This window comes from Triturus cristatus, chromosome 4_1, assembly GCF_964204655.1.
Source record: "Triturus cristatus chromosome 4_1, aTriCri1.1, whole genome shotgun sequence".
Classification (NCBI taxonomy): Eukaryota; Metazoa; Chordata; class Amphibia; order Caudata; family Salamandridae; genus Triturus; species Triturus cristatus.
Genome location: NC_140585.1, coordinates 72,808,195 through 72,825,706, shown reverse-complemented (window position 1 = coordinate 72,825,706; position 17,512 = coordinate 72,808,195). Strand labels below are relative to the sequence as shown.

The 17,512-nt window shown below is 48.8% G+C and overlaps 1 protein-coding gene across 2 annotated transcripts in view; it reads right to left on the bottom strand.

Annotated features, from left to right (window-relative positions):
- Positions 1-17,512, bottom strand: part of LOC146839558 (MLX-interacting protein-like) — a 219,272-nt gene that overhangs the window by 172,891 nt on the left and 28,869 nt on the right. For both annotated transcript variants that reach the window (XM_085651624.1, XM_085651625.1), the window contains exons 3-4: positions 8,146-8,252; positions 7,237-7,319 (exon numbers count right to left, since the gene is read on the bottom strand). In XM_085651624.1, the coding sequence (XP_085507750.1) occupies positions 7,237-7,319; positions 8,146-8,252 (190 nt within the window). The remainder of the gene's footprint in view (positions 1-7,236; positions 7,320-8,145; positions 8,253-17,512) is intronic.

Genomic DNA, 17,512 nt, shown 5'->3' with positions numbered 1-17,512 from the left:
GGACAAGTTGGCTCTTAAAGCCAATCCTCTGTTTGGGGGGGGGGGTGGTCAATCGTCTATTGAGGGGTGGTCCTCCCTTTGAGGCGGTCTCCTCTCGTGGAGTAGAGACTCCTTTTGGGCAGAGCCTTTACAGATCAGTCATCTGTGCCTCTGCCAACCTAAGGGTGATGTGCTTTGGCTTCTTAACGTGGTCCCTTTATTGTGAGTGATGTGATTTTGAGTGCGGGTTGTGGAAAGTCCTGCACTTGAAATCAGAGTCTTATTCAGAGGAAGGGTGTGTGTTCTGCTCCACCACGTGGCACAAGGTCCCCATGAACTCCCCATAGGTGGGGTCCTAATTCATCAAAGCATTTTGTGGGGACTCAGTAGAGACCTGCAGTTCCATTAAAGCATAATGCACCCACCATCTGGTCCATCAAAGGCAAACAGTGCATTACAACAGAATGGATCAGAAGTTTATATCCACTGCGGTCCCATGGCAAATAAAGACTACAAGCATGACTAAGATCCAACCAAGAGTGTGAGAGAGAGTGAGTGTGTCTTAACAGGTGAACGGTGTGAGCTGCACAAGCTGGTGGTCTGGGTTGCCAAGTACATGTGTCCTAAACCCCTCCCAGAAATGAGTGAGAGGAAGTAGCCAGTCAGAACCTCATGTAGCTGCAGAATCTGTTCCAGAGTGAAACTTACTGCTCTCCCTTTACTAAATGCCCTGGTCGTGCGTTGACCACACTGGGACAGGCACCTCATAATTGAAGCACTCTAAAATTCAAAGGGGGCAACCTCCTTGGCCCTCAACAGCAATAAATGCACGCCTCTTGACCGGTCCTTTGTTCAGTATTTGACTCAACAACCCAGGAGGTCCAATGCACCAGCACAGAAGATAACCAGAAGCAGGAGAAGGACCCCTGCAAGTCTGCTACATTTCGTGATGACAGGGCCTCAGTCCAGATAGACCTGTTGAGAAACAAAAGAACCTGCCTGCAAGAAGAGTTACAGGGCCTTGTCAGAACGAAGTGCCCTGCTCCACGGGTGACTGCCAAAGCATAGAAGCCTTTGTGGAACAGCCCTGATGGACTGAGAATTCCCCAGAGGACCATGGTTGTCCTAGCTAGCTGCCCAAGCGGATCATAAACATCATCACATTTGACAAGCTTCTCCTCCACTCCCATGCCGCCCTGTACCCATGTAGGGTCTATACTTACCTGTCCTGCTGCCCTTAGAGTCATGGGAAATCCCAATTTGTCCACTGGCCTACAGTAATGTTCAGGATGTTGCGCCGATTCTGGAACCACTGGAATCATCTGGTTAGTCCTAGCACAGTTCCAGAGATAGTATTTGTCTATTTATTTTGTGTTTTATAGAGCGCGAACTAGACCCGCAAGGATATCAGAGCGCTTTACAGGATTGACATGAGGTATACAAGACACTTAGGAGGGGTGAATACATTAGGGAAAACATAGATAGATACTTCCTACCAGACACAAGCGGTCTCAGATCCCAGGGAGTATACATTTGAGATAAAGACAGGTAGATACATTTTACAAGAAACAAGCAGTCTCAGATCCCAGGGTGGGATGCCCAGAGGTGTCGGTGGAAATCATCCGGAAAATCCATGGTGAGGCTGTGATGGGAGGTGGAACAAAGTCACTGAGGTGACTGTAATGCAAGAATTAGGAGAGAAATTTGCCCATTAGGAATGTTTTGGCCTCCTTTTTGAAGCGAGCCAGAGATGGAATTCTTCTACTGGCAGGCGGGAGTGAGTTACAAATTCTTGGTGCGGCTCCAGAGAAGGCAACTTGTACGTTTTTTTTACCGCAAGTATGCTGGTTGGAGCAGGAGGTCTCTGGCGGACCGGGAGTTTCTGGCTCCTCCAGATATTACGAGTTTTTAGGCGGGAAAAGCAGGGGAATTTGAGTATAAGGCCTTGTGAGTGATGCAAGCCAGTTTAAGTTGGATTCTGGCCTCGAGAGGAAGCCAGTTCAAGGCTTCAAGGTGTGGAGAGATGTGGTTGAAATTCTTTGAACCTGTTAGGAGTCTGGCGGCAGCATTGAGGCAGGCTTTTAATGGGGCCAGCGAGATCTTGGGTAGACCAGGAAGGGTAGAGCATCCATATTCCAATCTGGAGATGACTAGTGCCTGAATTGCCTTTTTACGGCGGGAGTGTCCAGGGAGGGTTTCAGGTTTCTTATGCATCTCTGGTGAAATCTGGCTGTTTTGGCCATCGAGTTCATGTGGCCACGCATATTCAAGCTGCGATCTAGGGTTATTCACAGGGATTTAGCGGAGTCCACTAGGGTTGGTGGTCAGTTTAGCGCTGTGACCGACTTGATCCAATCCTGAATGTCAGGATTGGTTTTGGGTAGGGAGATTAGAAGAAATTCGGTTTTTTTGGCGTCAAGTTTGAATTGGTTAGAGGTGAGCCAATGGACAGTCAGCTTTAATGCATCATTTAGGGAAAGAATGTCTTCAGGAGAAGACATTTTTATGTAGATCTGGGTGTCGTCGGCATACATGGTAGGAGATATTGGCGGTGCAAATAACTTCAGCAAGCGGCTCAAGGTAAAGGTTGAAGAGAGTAGGGGACAGAGTTGATCCTTGGGGGACTCCAACCATGATCGGAGAGGGAGCGGACAAAGTACAGTTGATTAGGAATCTCTGTGAGCCACCAGGCCAATGGTCCCCAGATCCGGGTCGGGCAGTGAGCAGAGGGGGGTGGGGGGCGAAGGACTCCCCAGAATAAGTCTCCAGATCTCAGAGCAGGTCCAGGGCGACGAGTCGTGGTCAGCGCCAAAGACAATGTTGGTTATAATAGGAGAGCACAGCCCCCCCCCCCCGCTAGCCCCAGGGAAGCGTCGATCCCTCGGAGGTAAAGGGGAAAGGCTTCTCAGCAGTGCGCCTGTTGCCGGGCTCCATGCATGTCCCAGGCGGCACAGGACGCCAGGTTGCAGGGCGGGGGAGGGCCCATCAGCAGTCGGACACAATCAAGACGGTGGAAGAGATAGGAAAAACATACCCCCGCTGGGACCGAGCAAGCGTTGATCCCTCGGAAGCAGAGGGGAAAGGCTCCACAGCAGCGCGCCTGTTGCCGGGCTCCAGGCAGGGCCCAGGCGGCACAAGACCCAGGTCGCAGGGCAGAGTAGGGCCCATCAGCGGCGTGCCTGCCGCCAGGCTACAAGCAGATTTCAGGCGTTACGGGCAGGCAAATGCAGGCAGGCACCGGCCCAGACGAGCCCACATCGGGCGGCCAGACTCCGGGCACAGCCGAAGCGCAGCAGCGAAGGAAGCCGCAAAGAAAAGAAAAGCGCCGAAGATCAAGTGGCGCCGGTAGCCGCTGCCAGGCTCTGGGCATGTCGGAGGGGCAGCTGAGCCAGAGGCCGCAAAATGGCACAAGAAACAGATGGTGTTTGCAATCACAGCCGCCCCGCTGTATCAGGCGAGACGTCGCTCCTCCAGGGGCAGAGGAGGAGGACACACCGTCCAGGTGCTGGCCAACGGGCTCTAGTGAGGATCTCAGGAACACGGGAGAACGGCAGCAGGAAAGGACTCATCGCCGGTTCCTCTGGTTGTCGGGAGAGTCCCTGCAAATGGCGCCTGCAGACAGGGTCACCCACTGCCAACCGGCGACCTCAATCCTCCGGAGGCAGGCAAGCACCGTGTCAGAGGAGCCAACGGCGTCGGAGCCAAGGGCTCGTTGCAGTGGGTAGCTAACTTCAGCGGCAGCCTAGCCAGGCAGCGGGAGATCCGCCGAGCAGTGCCGGAGTCCGGGCATCATTGGTGCAGATCGGAACAGCAGCGCTTGTCGATCCAGCGGGTGAGTTGGCAGTCACTTTCCGCTTCAGCGGTATGCTTTGGTATGGGTGTGCAGTCCAATCCAGAGGCAGGCGGGGGGAAAGGCTGGTGAGGCGGTTTTAACAGGGATAACTACCAAGTTGGTAATCCCCAAACCGGGAGCTCCTCGGAGGGCTCCTACTCGGCGGACATCTTGCTTTGTGATAGTGCAGTCTGAACCCCTGACTTAGACACCATTGTCCAGGCCAGGAATCCAGTGGTTTGCTTGATGCAAACTGTAGGTGCCCCCAGGCACCCTGCATGAACATGCAGGTATTAGGTACCTTGCTTATCATTAAGTGATGGTCAACATATTTCGGTCCCTTCTGAGTGTGCCTCGGCCCAGGTGACAGATTTTGTAAACTATCCAAAGTCACCATCGAGCTAAAGATTTAAGTTAAGTGAATCCATTCGACGGTTTACCCATTGGATGCATTACTCCAAAGCCCCTTATTTTCTTTTGTTTTTGAAATTTTAGGGCTTGTATTATAAACTAACGATTAGACTTGTAACTGTCTGAGAAAGTGCTAGCACGCTCTGATTTTCTTCGTTAATCTTAAGCCTAAATAGAGTAACTTGGGTATCTAATTGCATTGCACAAGTTTTGGTGACCCGGGACACCAAAGAATAGCAGTATCTACCACTGATTCTCTCCAGTAAACAAAGACTGCCTCAGGAACCCAAGAAAAGGCCTGAAACTGTGTACTGTAACATCTGAAACGATCTGAAGAGAAGAAAAACCTACCAAACAGGATTAAATGAAACTACAATTCTGATAATCATAAGAAAGGCTGTAATCATTCTGCCCTCTAAATTAAAATTGTAGAGCTGAGCCAGGCATCCGTTCCAGATAGGCAGCTCAAGGAATATACCACTCTCTGCAGTGTCGACATAATCCTGTCCAGCACCAAGCTAAATTGGTACACAACAGCTGAGCTGTGCACATCCTTCAAAAATGGTAATCGATTCTTCTTCAGGAGGGCAGAATCCTAGTCCACAATGCACGCCCAGGATTGGACTGCAGCCACTACCAGAGAGACTGTCGGTGAGTTTGTCACAGTTTTAAGAAATTATTCCAGCTGTGAGCACATTTATGAGCAGGCCCAGATTACCGAGAAATGACTGCCAGGGCTACGGTCATTGACCAATGGCTTCTTAGGGCCACGATACTTGTGCAATGAAGGTGAAATAGCAAGTACTTCATTTAGCACTTCGTGTGAGATTAGAAACTTAGAATCATAGTAACATTTTGAAGAAGTAACTTACTTGAACTTCAGACAATTCTTTCCTGCCTTGAAGAATAGGACGTTTTGTGGTATAGTTCATCCAAACCTATGATACACATAAAACCAAGGGACCTACAACCATCTTGGAGAGAGAAGAGGCTCCAAACATGTTTAGCTCTTAAACACTAATTGCTATAAAAACAGTGAACACTGAGCTCTATGGCCGATGCCTTCGTAAGGGGGATGTTCAGGTCGACCTGAGACTTCTGTGAAGTGTTTAGGCCCGGGGACGTCTACAGAGTTTAGAATGACAGGCAGAAAGAGGAGTCTTTGTAACTGATAGGTTTGTCACTCCAAGTCAATGGCAGTGATCGTAACTGCAGGAATCTGAAGAATGTAAACAACTCAAAGCTCACAGGTCAATGCCCAGATAGCTCATCCCTCAATGCAAGAGACACACTTTTACAATGTAAAACAGGGCTCCTGGTGACTCTTGCTGGTGGTGAACAGTGTGGTCAAGTGTCCTGTCACTGTTGCCCATTTTGTGAACACAGTCAAGTCACTGAAATCCACAGTCCAGTTGCCTAAGTGCCCAACTAGACTGTCCTGGGCCAGGGAAAGTGGCTGGATAGAGCAATTACACACTAGATGTCTCTTTGAAGATCGTAAAATGGTGGTGGTCTGTATATCTGAAACCACCAGCAGCAGTCAATATTTTAGTGGTTTAACACCTATGGGTAAGGACACCAACAGTAGACATTAGACCGTCGTATGACCGCACAAGTCAAAGCTGTCACTGCATCCAGCTTCCACACCCTAAAGATGCTGAAGAAGCTATTCAAATGGCTCCGAAGCAACACTAGAAAAACTGTCACTCACACCCTAGTCACCAGCAAATTGGACAATGGGAACACCTTCTACGCTGGGATCACCCAGCGCCTCATTAGAAGACGACAAACCATCCAGGGCCCGGGGCAGCCAGACTCATACTAACCCTCCCACACAGAACACACATCACACCACACCTCCCAATACACAAACATGCGTAATTCAAACTCCTCACACACACATTCAAGGCACTACACAACTCAGGCCCCACCTACCTGAACAGTCGCTTCTCCTTCTGCCAACCACCCAGATGCCTCCGCTCCTCAAGACTCCAACTTGCACACATCCCACGCATACACAGAACCAGATCAGGAGGATGGACGTTCTCTTACATCGCTCCTAAAATGTGGAACAACCTCCCACTCCACAGAAGAGCCCCTCTATCTTCTTGCTTGAATTCTGCAAGAAGTTGAAGACTTGGCTTTTCAATTAACCAACCTACATAGTCAGGGCTAAGCACACACCTGCTCAGTGCCAGGTTACCCTCGCATGTGATAGTGTGCTTTACAAAAACACATAACATAATATGATACGAACATTCTTTTCTGGCCTTGACATAAGAGTGTTCTTTACTGGTGGTATGGCCAGAAACCAGAATGGCATGGTAGCGGATTCCAACAGCTTTAAAATTACCTCCTCCATCCGACAAGATGTGGCGAAAGGTCGCAAATGAGGTGGGTACAGGCACCCCACAGGTACAGGGAGAGCAAAGGGTGATGTAGTCTGACCCTTTTTGGTTGCAAGATGATAGAGCAGGTCCTCGATAAAAAGGTCTACATTTTAGTTCTGGACAGCTGGCGGGGTGACCTCATTGCTTCCTGGCTGTCTCAGTCTGTCATGCTGTGCTAACGCAGGTCATTTCACTCAGCGGGATGTTGGCTCTCTTCTCTTAAAGTCATTTTACAATGGGATGACAATCACAATAAGCATTGGCAAAGTCAGTAAGTTCCACCTACGCAAGCGATTGGGTTTGTCAATATTTTTTGCCAAATTTGTAATCAGACATTTTGCATGTAAACACACATGCCTATCAGTGTCAGAGTAACTGAGTAGGGTCTGCAAGTGGAACAAACTCAATTGGACTAGTGGGAATTTTCTGTAACCCCTTCCACCAATACCAATGTTTGCTGACTGATCTCAAACAACCCCTGCCCACAAATCCATCACTAAGATACCCCTCTCAACCTCTCCCACCAGTGGCCCTAGAGATAAACTAAGCAAGGCCACAAACTGAATGGGAACAGAGTTGTTCAGTTAACCTCCCAAATGGCCAGGACAACAGCAGGCAGCTTACCTCGGGGTTCCGCTGATAATCCACATCGCTCCCCTCCAACGGCGTGACAAAGTTACAAATAGGATTTTTCTGTTTCTCAACATCTACAGAAAAAGAATTGTGGATGTTACTTCAGCAGGAGCCCCTAATGGCACTTACCAGGATCCATGAACTTCAGACATTCGCCCGCCTGCCTAGGCAAGAATGTGGAACTGTAAGAACCAGTTGTATGTCGGAACCATGCAGGCATTAATCATGCCTGCCTTAATAACGTGGTCCGAACAACAAATGTGTCTTTACAATACATTCCGTCACCACGCAAGTCGTGACAACGGCTTGCCTTAGGGAAAGCGCTGAAGCTAGAATAGTATATTTACTATTCCAACTCCAGTCTGTGCAACAGCAGGCAAAGTGTTGGACCTAAAGTCCAACATCAATCCAACAACCCTTTCCCTAAGGCAAGTCGTTGTAACAACTTGCGTGGTAAAGGAATGCGTTGTAAAGACGCATTCGTGGTTCGGACCGCGATGTGAAGGCACAGCATGGTTCGAGCCGCGGTGTAAAGGCGGTTTCCTTTAAGAACCGCACTTGTTAATCTGTTTTATAATCTATTACTTCAGCAGTACCCTAGTGTGGCTCGCAAGTGTCATTGTAACTTCCAGTCTAGTCTTCCCTTCTTGGTGGATGTATTACTTTAGTAGCTGTCCCGCTCTGCAGTACTGTGTGTCTCTGAAAAAGCAATACTTGTGTTCCCTTCTCTGGGTCTGTGACAAGCAGCTACCCTTCCTCTCCTGGACCTATCCTATCACACTCGCACCCAGAGCCCTGACTAGTAGGGGTCACTTTAAGGACCTTACTTCAACCTCCACTCCAAAGTTTTCAGTGTTACATTATCAGACATGTTAAACTGGCGCTGTGCGTCACACTCACACTGCAGGTACCACGCCCTCCAGATGGCATTGTTGAGGCGGATCTTGTCTCTCTGAAGAAGCTTCAGGCCCTTGAATGTCTTCCATTTTGGGGACACAATCTTACCGCTGCAAAAGATTTCGAAATGGGGCTAATTATTACTTTCCCATAGACAGATGTGACACAAAAGTAAATGACAGATAATCCTGTCATTGTAAAAAAAATTTTAAAAAAAGACATCTTATTTTTATGATGAAGGTGGAAATCTAGAAGGCCCAATAATGTACAGATTCCTTGAAAACACCTTGAGGCTTTGACTATTAATTATGATTGCTAAGGTCTTCTATTCTGAACATATGGGAAGAGAAATGGAAACTATGATTCGTACGTTTAAATATGGACAGGGATAAATACACTATTGAGGCTGGAAAGAGGAAAGAGTGAGCTATTTAAATATCAAAGGGTCTAAAGTGAAAACAATGGACCTTTTAAGACCCCAGCGTATAAGGGTATAAGCACAGTCCATGAGCTAGAAACTGGGAATGAGAGAGACATTACAACATCCAAAGACATGAATACAGAACAGAAGCAGAAGGGAGATTAGCACGCAGTGCTCCACTGCAAAGGTACAAGTATCTTTTCAATTAAGAGCAGTCTTGTGGTGGGTACAACACCAGAGCTGATACAGTAAACTGTACTTTTCATCTTCTCTTAGCCACATTACTTAAAAACACAAAGTATTTTAGAATACCAATTCCAGTTAAAGAAACCTAGCCCATAACTTGTGTTTTCCAGCCCTTAACCTAAGTGCTTTGTAGAGAACTGGCAGTATTGAGGTAGGTACTGTTTAGCACCTATGAGCCATCAATTTTACACTACTGCACTTCCATGGTGAGCACTCAAGAACTACTCTAGGAGGTGGTAGGAGTTATAAACTTCAGCACCTTTTGACACTGGAAAGCACCCTCAATATTTCCACTGCCCAGACAGTGCTATGTCTTTTGGAATAATGATTTAAGTAGGTGTGTAAACATAGCAGGTAAAATTCTATGTCAGGACTGGAGGTGAGGATCATGCCTTCTCTCTTCACTTTATTAAACAGCAGCCATTCAAGACAACAAGATTACATTTCCCATCAACCCTGGGGAAATCTGTAGTCAAACAAAATTATCCAATAAGAACAGTCCTGGATCCACTAATCAGGGTCCTCCAGCCTGCACATAGTCTGCTCTCACTGGCCCTTCCTCCTCTTTCTTCGCTGCTGCGCAGCCAAGATAAGTGTTTTTTTCCTCACGCTATATTGTGTTATATTCTTGTTCTGAAGATAATTGTTATTATCGTATTTATAGGCGCATATGGCTGTGCTATGCTGCTCTGTGTTGGTGATACTCGTAATAGCATTTTTCTGCTCGGACTGATTCTGTGCCTCGCATTGCGGTTTTTTTTCTGTGCCTTTCCGAGGCTTTTACCTGAGGCAGTTTGGCGTTCTCGCCTTGGGTTTCCTCTGAGGGTTCGCCGTTCTGCCGCTGCCTCCGTGGCGGTGTTTTATTTTGAAGGACGAGTGCTGCGTCCCGGTGTTGGGAGCCGCAGGAGCGCTTCGCAACTACGCGGCTCATCTGGTGCACGCACAGATCTCCCGTCGTCAGGGGGCGTGTGAGGCGTTTCACTACGGCTCGCGCATTCAAACCCTGAAGGGCTTGTGCCGCGCGCTGTAGCTGCGCATCTGGCCTGAGGACGACGCCGTAAGGTGTATTTTGCCACGATCGGACCATTAGAGTTTTTAAGGCCGGTCTACGCTATATCCTCACGCTCCACTTGGCACCATGTTGTCTAGTCTGTATTCGCTACTACTACGCCAGTTTGGGTCTGGTATCAAGCGTTTCAACGCTTGGTGGGCACGTTTTGTCCCAGGCCAGAACATTTTTAACCTGATTGTTCTATATTCTTGCCTAAACCACCAGGCACACGTGCCCAGGGTTCGCCCTCAAATTTAAATTGCGAGTTCTCTCGCCCTTTCATTCAGACTAACACCCAGCCCTTCATAGATTGGTGTTTCTCCAGTCAGGTCTGTCACCCAGACCTCGCATCTTACCCAACTCATCTGCTCCACTAATTTTCTGCTGGCCATCATTATGGAATTTGAATATGATGACTCCCAGGGAGGGGACAACGCCCTGACCAACCTCCAAAGGGATGATGAGTTCTATGATGCGGTGGACGCATCCATTTACAAAGCAGTGGGGGAAGCAATGTCCCCGCTCGAAGAAAGGCTAACAAAAAGGATAGACCAGGCGCTGGCGTGCTTTGCAAACCTACCTGTTGCACCCCCACCTCCTGTGGTCCCTCCTCCCATTGCAGCACCTGCCCCCTTCCCCCTCCAGCTAAACGCGCAAAGGACACAGGACTGGACGCCACTGCTTTTGGCTGGCTTAAACAAGCCTTCCTGGCCACTCAACCAAGTTTGCCATTGGGGGGCCCCCTGCCTCTTCCCCAGAGCGCACCAGGGAAGGATGATTGTGAACCCGGTCCTTCCGGACCACCCCGCACTACGCCTGCTGCAGATATGTCGGACAGGTTTGACCCAGACAAAATCATACATCAACGATCTTCTGACTGGGCCCCAACAGGCAAGGTGGCGGAGTATGTGGCTATGCGCATCAGGAAGCCATTAGAGAAAGAAGCTCGCAACTGCCTTCGGGCGGAGTGTCCTCGTCCCACCTTGGAAGGTAAGGTCGCCCCGACTCCACAGATAGACACCCGCATGGCAACCTTCCTTCAGAAGTTCATGCGCGACAACAATAAGAGGATTGACAGATCCTGGCGAGCATGTCAGGATAAGCTATTGGACGTGCTGGGCCCTCTAACAAAAATTCTTGACATGGCTGAAGAAGCAAAGTCCTCAGGTTCGCTCAAATCTCCCGACTCCCTTTCCGGATGGGCACAGAGAGCCATCGTGTTCCTCGGCAATGCGAACTGTGCTATATCTACAGAGCGCCGCTGCTCTCTTCTCATTAAAGTGGACCCCAAACTTGGGGATCTCGCCGACTCGGAGGCCGGAGCAGTCGCCCAAGGAGGTCTTTTTGGCGACCCGTTCGTCAAAGAACTGGGAATATTCGTCAACACATTCACTTCTCTGGATAAGGCGCAGACAACTTTTAAAAAAGTTTTTCCCCGGGTTTTCCGTGGGGCTGGTTGAGGCAGGGGCTGCACGTCCGGCCGAGGTACTAACCAACAGCCTAGAGGGCAAGGCTCCAACAAAGGCCAATACCAGGACCAGTCCCGCTTTGGCAACTTCTATCCTACAAGAGGTAGATGCGGAAAAGGACGTGTTTCCGAGAAGCTGCATCCTCTTCCACCGGTGAGTGTACTCCCTTCTTCCCACTTAAAGATATGGGGGAGGCTGGGAATTTTTTTTCCCCAGACATGGACTTCTGTCACAGGGGACCCATGGGTTCTACAAACCATCCAGGGCTTTCACAGAGTATCTGGGGGATCCCTTCCAACACACCAGTCCCCATCCTATCCAGTTTTCTCAACAAGATTCCATTTTGGTAGACGAAGAGGTAGCCTCCCTCCTTGCCAAAGGGGCTATAGTCCACGCTGCACCTCATCCACGGGGTTTTGTCAGCAACCTATTTCTAGTGGACAAGACCAATGGGGCAACGCTCTGTGATCAATCTAAGTGAGTTCAACGAGTAGCTAGTTTATTGCCACTTCAAGATGGAGGGTATCCATCTTCTCAGGGACCTACTGCGTCCTGCCAACTGGTTGGTTCGCCTAGACTTGAAGGATGCCTATCTGGTGATTCCGATCTTTCCACCCCATCGGCGTTTCCTCCAGTTCACTTGGCGGAGTCAGACTTTCGAATTTGCCTCCCTCCCGTTTGGCCTGTCCTCGGCCCCTTGGTGTTTCACCAAAGGTTCTCAAACCTGTAGTGGAATGGTTGAGAGCTCAGGGCATTTGTATAATTCAACGATCTTCTTCTTATGGACGCTTGTCCTCCACAATTTCATCGACATCTTCAGCTGACTGTGAATCTCCTCCAGAGTCTGGGATTTGTCATCAACGAAAACGAAATTGGTACTTTCCAATTCTCAATCTCTGAAGTTTCTGGGTTTCGTGATCGACTTGAGGACCTCTACTCTCAGCTTTCCAACTCGGAAGGTCGCAAAGATTTGCCACGAGTTGAGTCTTGACGAGGGTCCGTCGCAGGTATCCCTCAGAGATCTAGCTCGGTTAGTGGGATTGCTCTCCGCCTCTATTCAAGCGATTTTTACAGGACCCCTGCATTATCGCGCGTTGCAATGACTCAAAGCGCTGCACCTGCGGAGGGCGTGCCCTTACTCCCACAAGGTGTCTCTTTCAGAGGAGGCCACGGAGGAGGTCCACTGGTAGCTTCAACACATGGAAGCCTGGAACGGACGATCAATATCTGGTTCAGCTCCAGACTTAGTCATCGAGTCCGACGCCAGCACTCTAGGTTGGGGAGCCAGGTGCGGCGATTTTTCTACCGGAGGGTTGTGATCTCCAGATGAGTGCAGATTACATATCAACTGTCTAGAGCTTCTGGCAGGCTCATTTGCAGTGCATTGTTGGACGAGGGAGTCTATTCAGTATTCAGTTCTTCTCATGATGGACAACATCTCGGCGGTACGCTACATCAATCATTTGGGGAGGAACGAGGTCCAAAGCACTCTCCGATCTGGCTGCCAGCTTCTGGCAGTACTGCCTGGACCACCATGTATCGGTGACAGCAGAGTACCTCCCGGGTCGGGAGAATATGGTGGCGGACTTTCAATCCCGCAATTTCAGGGATTCCAGCCTGTGGAAGCTGGACACAGGCGTCTTTCAGAAGCTGAATGCTCTTTGGGGTCCGTTTTCAATCGACCTGTTTGCTTCGATGTTCGATCACCAACTTCCCCGGTTTTACAGTTGGAGGCCAGACCCCTTGGCAGTGTCCAGGATGCCTTCCTCCAGGATTGGACCCTGGAGTCAGGGTATACGTTTCCTCCCTTTGCGATGCTCACCCGAGTCACAGCGCAGGTTCGGATACAGTGAGCAGAATTGGTACTGCTCGCCCCCCTTTGGAGATCTCAAGTGTGGTTTCCGGTTCTTCTGGAACTTTCCTGGGATTCTCCAATCCTACTCCCCCTTCTTCCGCATCTCTCCTCAACACCGACCGAGTTTCTCATCCTCTAGTCATGCAGAACTCATTACGACTTGTGGCATGGAGGATTACCAGAGACGCTGGGAAGTCCCGGGCCTTTCGGCTGATGAGCTCATATCTAAAGTATGGGCAGACAGTACTATCAAACGTTACAAATCCGCGTAGGGCAGATGGTCCCGTTGGTGTCTGCGACGGAGTGCCAATCCCTCGTTTGTCCTGAACTTCCTAGCTCATTTGGCCTCTAGCGACCTGGCATACAGATCTATCAACACCTTTAGCTACGCTATCTCTGCCGGTCGTGTACCTCTTAACAATTCCCCTATTGGGGAGCATCCTCTTGTCTGCAGGCTTCTCCGGGGCATCAGACTTTCCTTGCCCCCTGAACCTTGCTATTCGGCATTATGGGACGTAAACCAAGTGCTTAACTTGTTTTTGTCCTGGCAACCTAACCGGTTTTTATCAAGGAAGGAGCTTTCAGCCAATCTGGTGATGTTGCTTGGTTTGATTTCATACAGACTTGTGTCCGATGTTAGAGCTTTGGACATCTCCTCTTGGATGTTTACCCCTTCAGGAGTGACCTTTACTTTACATAGACGAAGTGTCACACCAGAGTGATCTCTTATCCGGAGTTCCCAGACTCTCCTAAGTTGTGTGTTGTCCACTGCTTGAAAGCATACGAAGAGATGACAGAGGAGTTTCGTCCCCCAGGAGAACGCCAAGTTCTCATCGCTCTCCGCAGACCTTTCAAGGCTGTCTCTTCTCCTACCATTGCCCGGTGGTTTCAGTGGGTTATGCAGGAAACAAGAATCAGCCTCAGGGATTTCAGAGCCCACTCAGCTCGAGGAGCAATGGCCTCGAAACCATTTGGTTTGGGTGCCCGTTTGGAAGATATCCTTAATGCAGCAGATTGGTCTTCGGACTCTACCTTTAAAAGGTTCTATTTCAAGCCGGTGCTGGATATGGCTCACCTCATAGTGAGCAAGCTTTGAACTAGCATAATCCTCGCCTCCAGTCCTGACATAGAATGAATAATGACCTAGGTATCGTAACAGAAAGTTTCAATTCTATTAAGGACTCGGAGGCAAGGATTATCCCTCCCTAGGGATCGCTGCCGGATGACCCACCCCGTACTACAGTAAGTAAATGAGATTGGTCTCTGTTTTCTGGTTCTGAGGGTTGCTTACCTATCTTATTTTCATGGCAATGTTAATGCTTATTCATGATTTACTGTTTGTATCTCGAACTTCGTTCTGTTCTCATTGCCGTTTCATGATTTTCTGAGAAGTCTGCCTCTAGGCATTTATCTGGTCGCCTCAAGTTCCTTTTGTGAATTGACGGCTCCTCTTTGTCCTCGTAGGTTCAGATCCGAATAAACAAGATGCAAGAGGATCGGTTACCGCCTGACTTCGCGCAAAGAAAGAGGAGGAAGGGCCAGTGAGAGCAGACTATGTGCAGGCTGGAGGACCCTGATTGGTGGATCCAGGACTGTTCTTATTGGACAATTTTGTTTGACTACAGATTTCCCCAGGGTTGATGGGAAATGTAGTCTTGTTGTTTTGAATGGCTGCTGTTTAATAAAGTGAGGAGAGAAGGCATAATCCTCGCCTCCGAGTCCTTAATAGAATTAAAACTTTCCATTACGATAGCTCGGAAATTTTTCATTCGGATCTACAAAGAAAATTACAAGGTTCAACCCTTAAGGTTTTATAGCTCATGTGTTACATTTTGTATGATCCTATCACCTTATGGCCAATGTTATTCTGTAGGGCTATGTTTTGCTTCAATTCTGGGATCTTTGAGTTTTGTACCTAGTTTTTTTGTGAGGGTTTCCTACAATAAATGTTTCAGGCTGAGGACGCAGCTGCAGAGTTTCTGGAAGCACAGACAAATAAAAGATGTTACATAAAAAGTCCACGTTCTACAAACCAACACACAACGAAGGACCCTAGCTATTGAGATAGGACAGACATTGAACTGATGAGAGACAGTAGGTTTTTACGTCCCTTCCCAACAAATCTGCTGCCACAACATAACTATTAGGGCACCGTGAGTACCCTCCCTCAGAAAGTTTATCGCCTCTGCTCATAGACTTCCCTAGTATTTAACCGACGCAAGACTTTAGACACTGGGACTTGCAAGATACAAGGCGCGCTAGGAACGCTGGTCACCACAAGAACTCATTCTAGAGAGGGCATTTTTAGTAGCCCCTGCGATACTCAGTCAGTGTTCTCGGAATTTGCAACTATTTCATTAGAAGCTTCTTTGGGGGAACTCCATAAATGAAAATCTGGGTCACCTGGCGATCCTTGGCCAGCAAAACAATACCGTGCCTTGGCTGAGCTGCTCAACCCCCACGTGAATGCCATCTGGAATTCTTCGCTGAGACAAGGGGGTCTTTCCATCGGCCTGGAAGCACGAGTTTCTTCTTCCCATATTAATGAAAGTCAATGCTGACCATGCAGTCACCAGCAATTATAGGCCCATTTCCCTGTTGCCTGCCCCTGCTAAAATACTTGAAAAGCTAGCTCACCAGCAGCTGGCTGCGTTCATTGAGTCTAATGACATACTGTATGATTCCCAGTCCGGCTTTCGCTGTGGTTTCAGTACAGAAACAGCGATGATTGAGATGGCAGATGCCATTCGATGGGTGGTGGATGGGGGCTCTGCTGTCATGTTGGTTACTTCTTGACCTGCCAGCAGCGTTTGACACGGTGTCCCATTCCATCTTACTGGATCGCCTTAAGCATATTGGCATCCAGGGAACAGCACTTGACTGGATTGCGTCTTACCTACATGGCCAAGAACAACAGGCCTCGACTCATCCTTACACCTCCCCCGCGAAACCATTAAAGTGGGGGGTACCACAGGGATCGGCCTTGAGCCTGCTACTTTTCAACATCTATTTGACTCCGCTTGCGGAGCTTATCGGCGACATTGGGATCAAGGTGACATCTTATGCCGACGACACTCAACTGATGTTTTCGTTCAGTGGAGTGTCGTCATCTTCCTTTGACTCTTTGAAACTGTGCCTAAAAACATCTCTGCCTGGATGAGCACAAGTTTCCTTAAACTTAATGCTGACAAGACAGAGGTCTTGTTTTTTAATCAAGCTGTAACACCATCCTCAGCATTATGGTGGCCAACTGATTTAGGATCCCCCCACGCCTAAGGACTCAGTTAAGAATCTAGGAGTTAGGTGGGACAAAGACCTGTCCCTTACCACCCATGTTCAACAGGTACCCGCGGCTTGCTTTGGCAAGCTAAAACTCATTAGGAAATTCATTGATTTCTTACCTGAGTCAGTACGCAAACCCGTCGTGCATGCCCTAATCACATCCCATCTTGATTACGCTAACGGTCTCTACATGGGTCTGCCAATTGGACTGATCCGTAGGCTTCAGATAGAGCAGAATTCGGCTGCCAGACTGGTCTGCAAGGCCCCTCTTCGCAAACATATTTCCCCCTTACCTGAGACAGTTGCATTGGCTACCTGTGGCCAAGCGCATCGAATTTAAGGCCCTTACGTTTGCTTTTCGGGCATTTCAAGGAAGGGGGCCTAACTACCTGAGGAAGAGACTTCATCCCTACCAGCAGAGTAGATCTCTTATGTCTAACCACAAATGATATCTTACCACACCCCCGATTCGCGAAGGCCAGAATGGGGGGGTGGGGGGGCCGGGGGGTAGGACATTTGAGGTGGGGACCTCCAAATGCTGGAATAACCTTCCTCCTCAATTGCGTGCATTGCAGTCCGAACAAGAATTTAGAAAGGCCCTGAAAACTTGGCTCTTTAATCGCAATGACTAAGGTATATTGACCACTATCTCTACTGTTGCCCGCACTAGCGCCGGGACACCCCATTTGGGGTAACTGCACACTATACAAGTATCTTTATTATTACTCCTTGTACTCCCCGGTCCATGATTTACATGTGAGGCTTGAAAAGTTCCTAGGTACACCAACACTGGGGGAGTCCACCCCCTACACACACGCACAACCATGAATATGTGAGTTGGCTTTGTACCCGCTATACAGTGGTCACACCCAAGGGTGTGATGAAACTCTGCTAGGTGTATATTCAGGTGACGAGCTTTGGTTTCTTCACACCCGCTTCATACTATGCGCTGGGCCACTTCTTATCGACTCTTAATTACTTCACTTTAGTAGACGATCTTCCTGGATCCAGTAGTGCTTCAGTACAGAGAAGTTTTGCTATTGAAC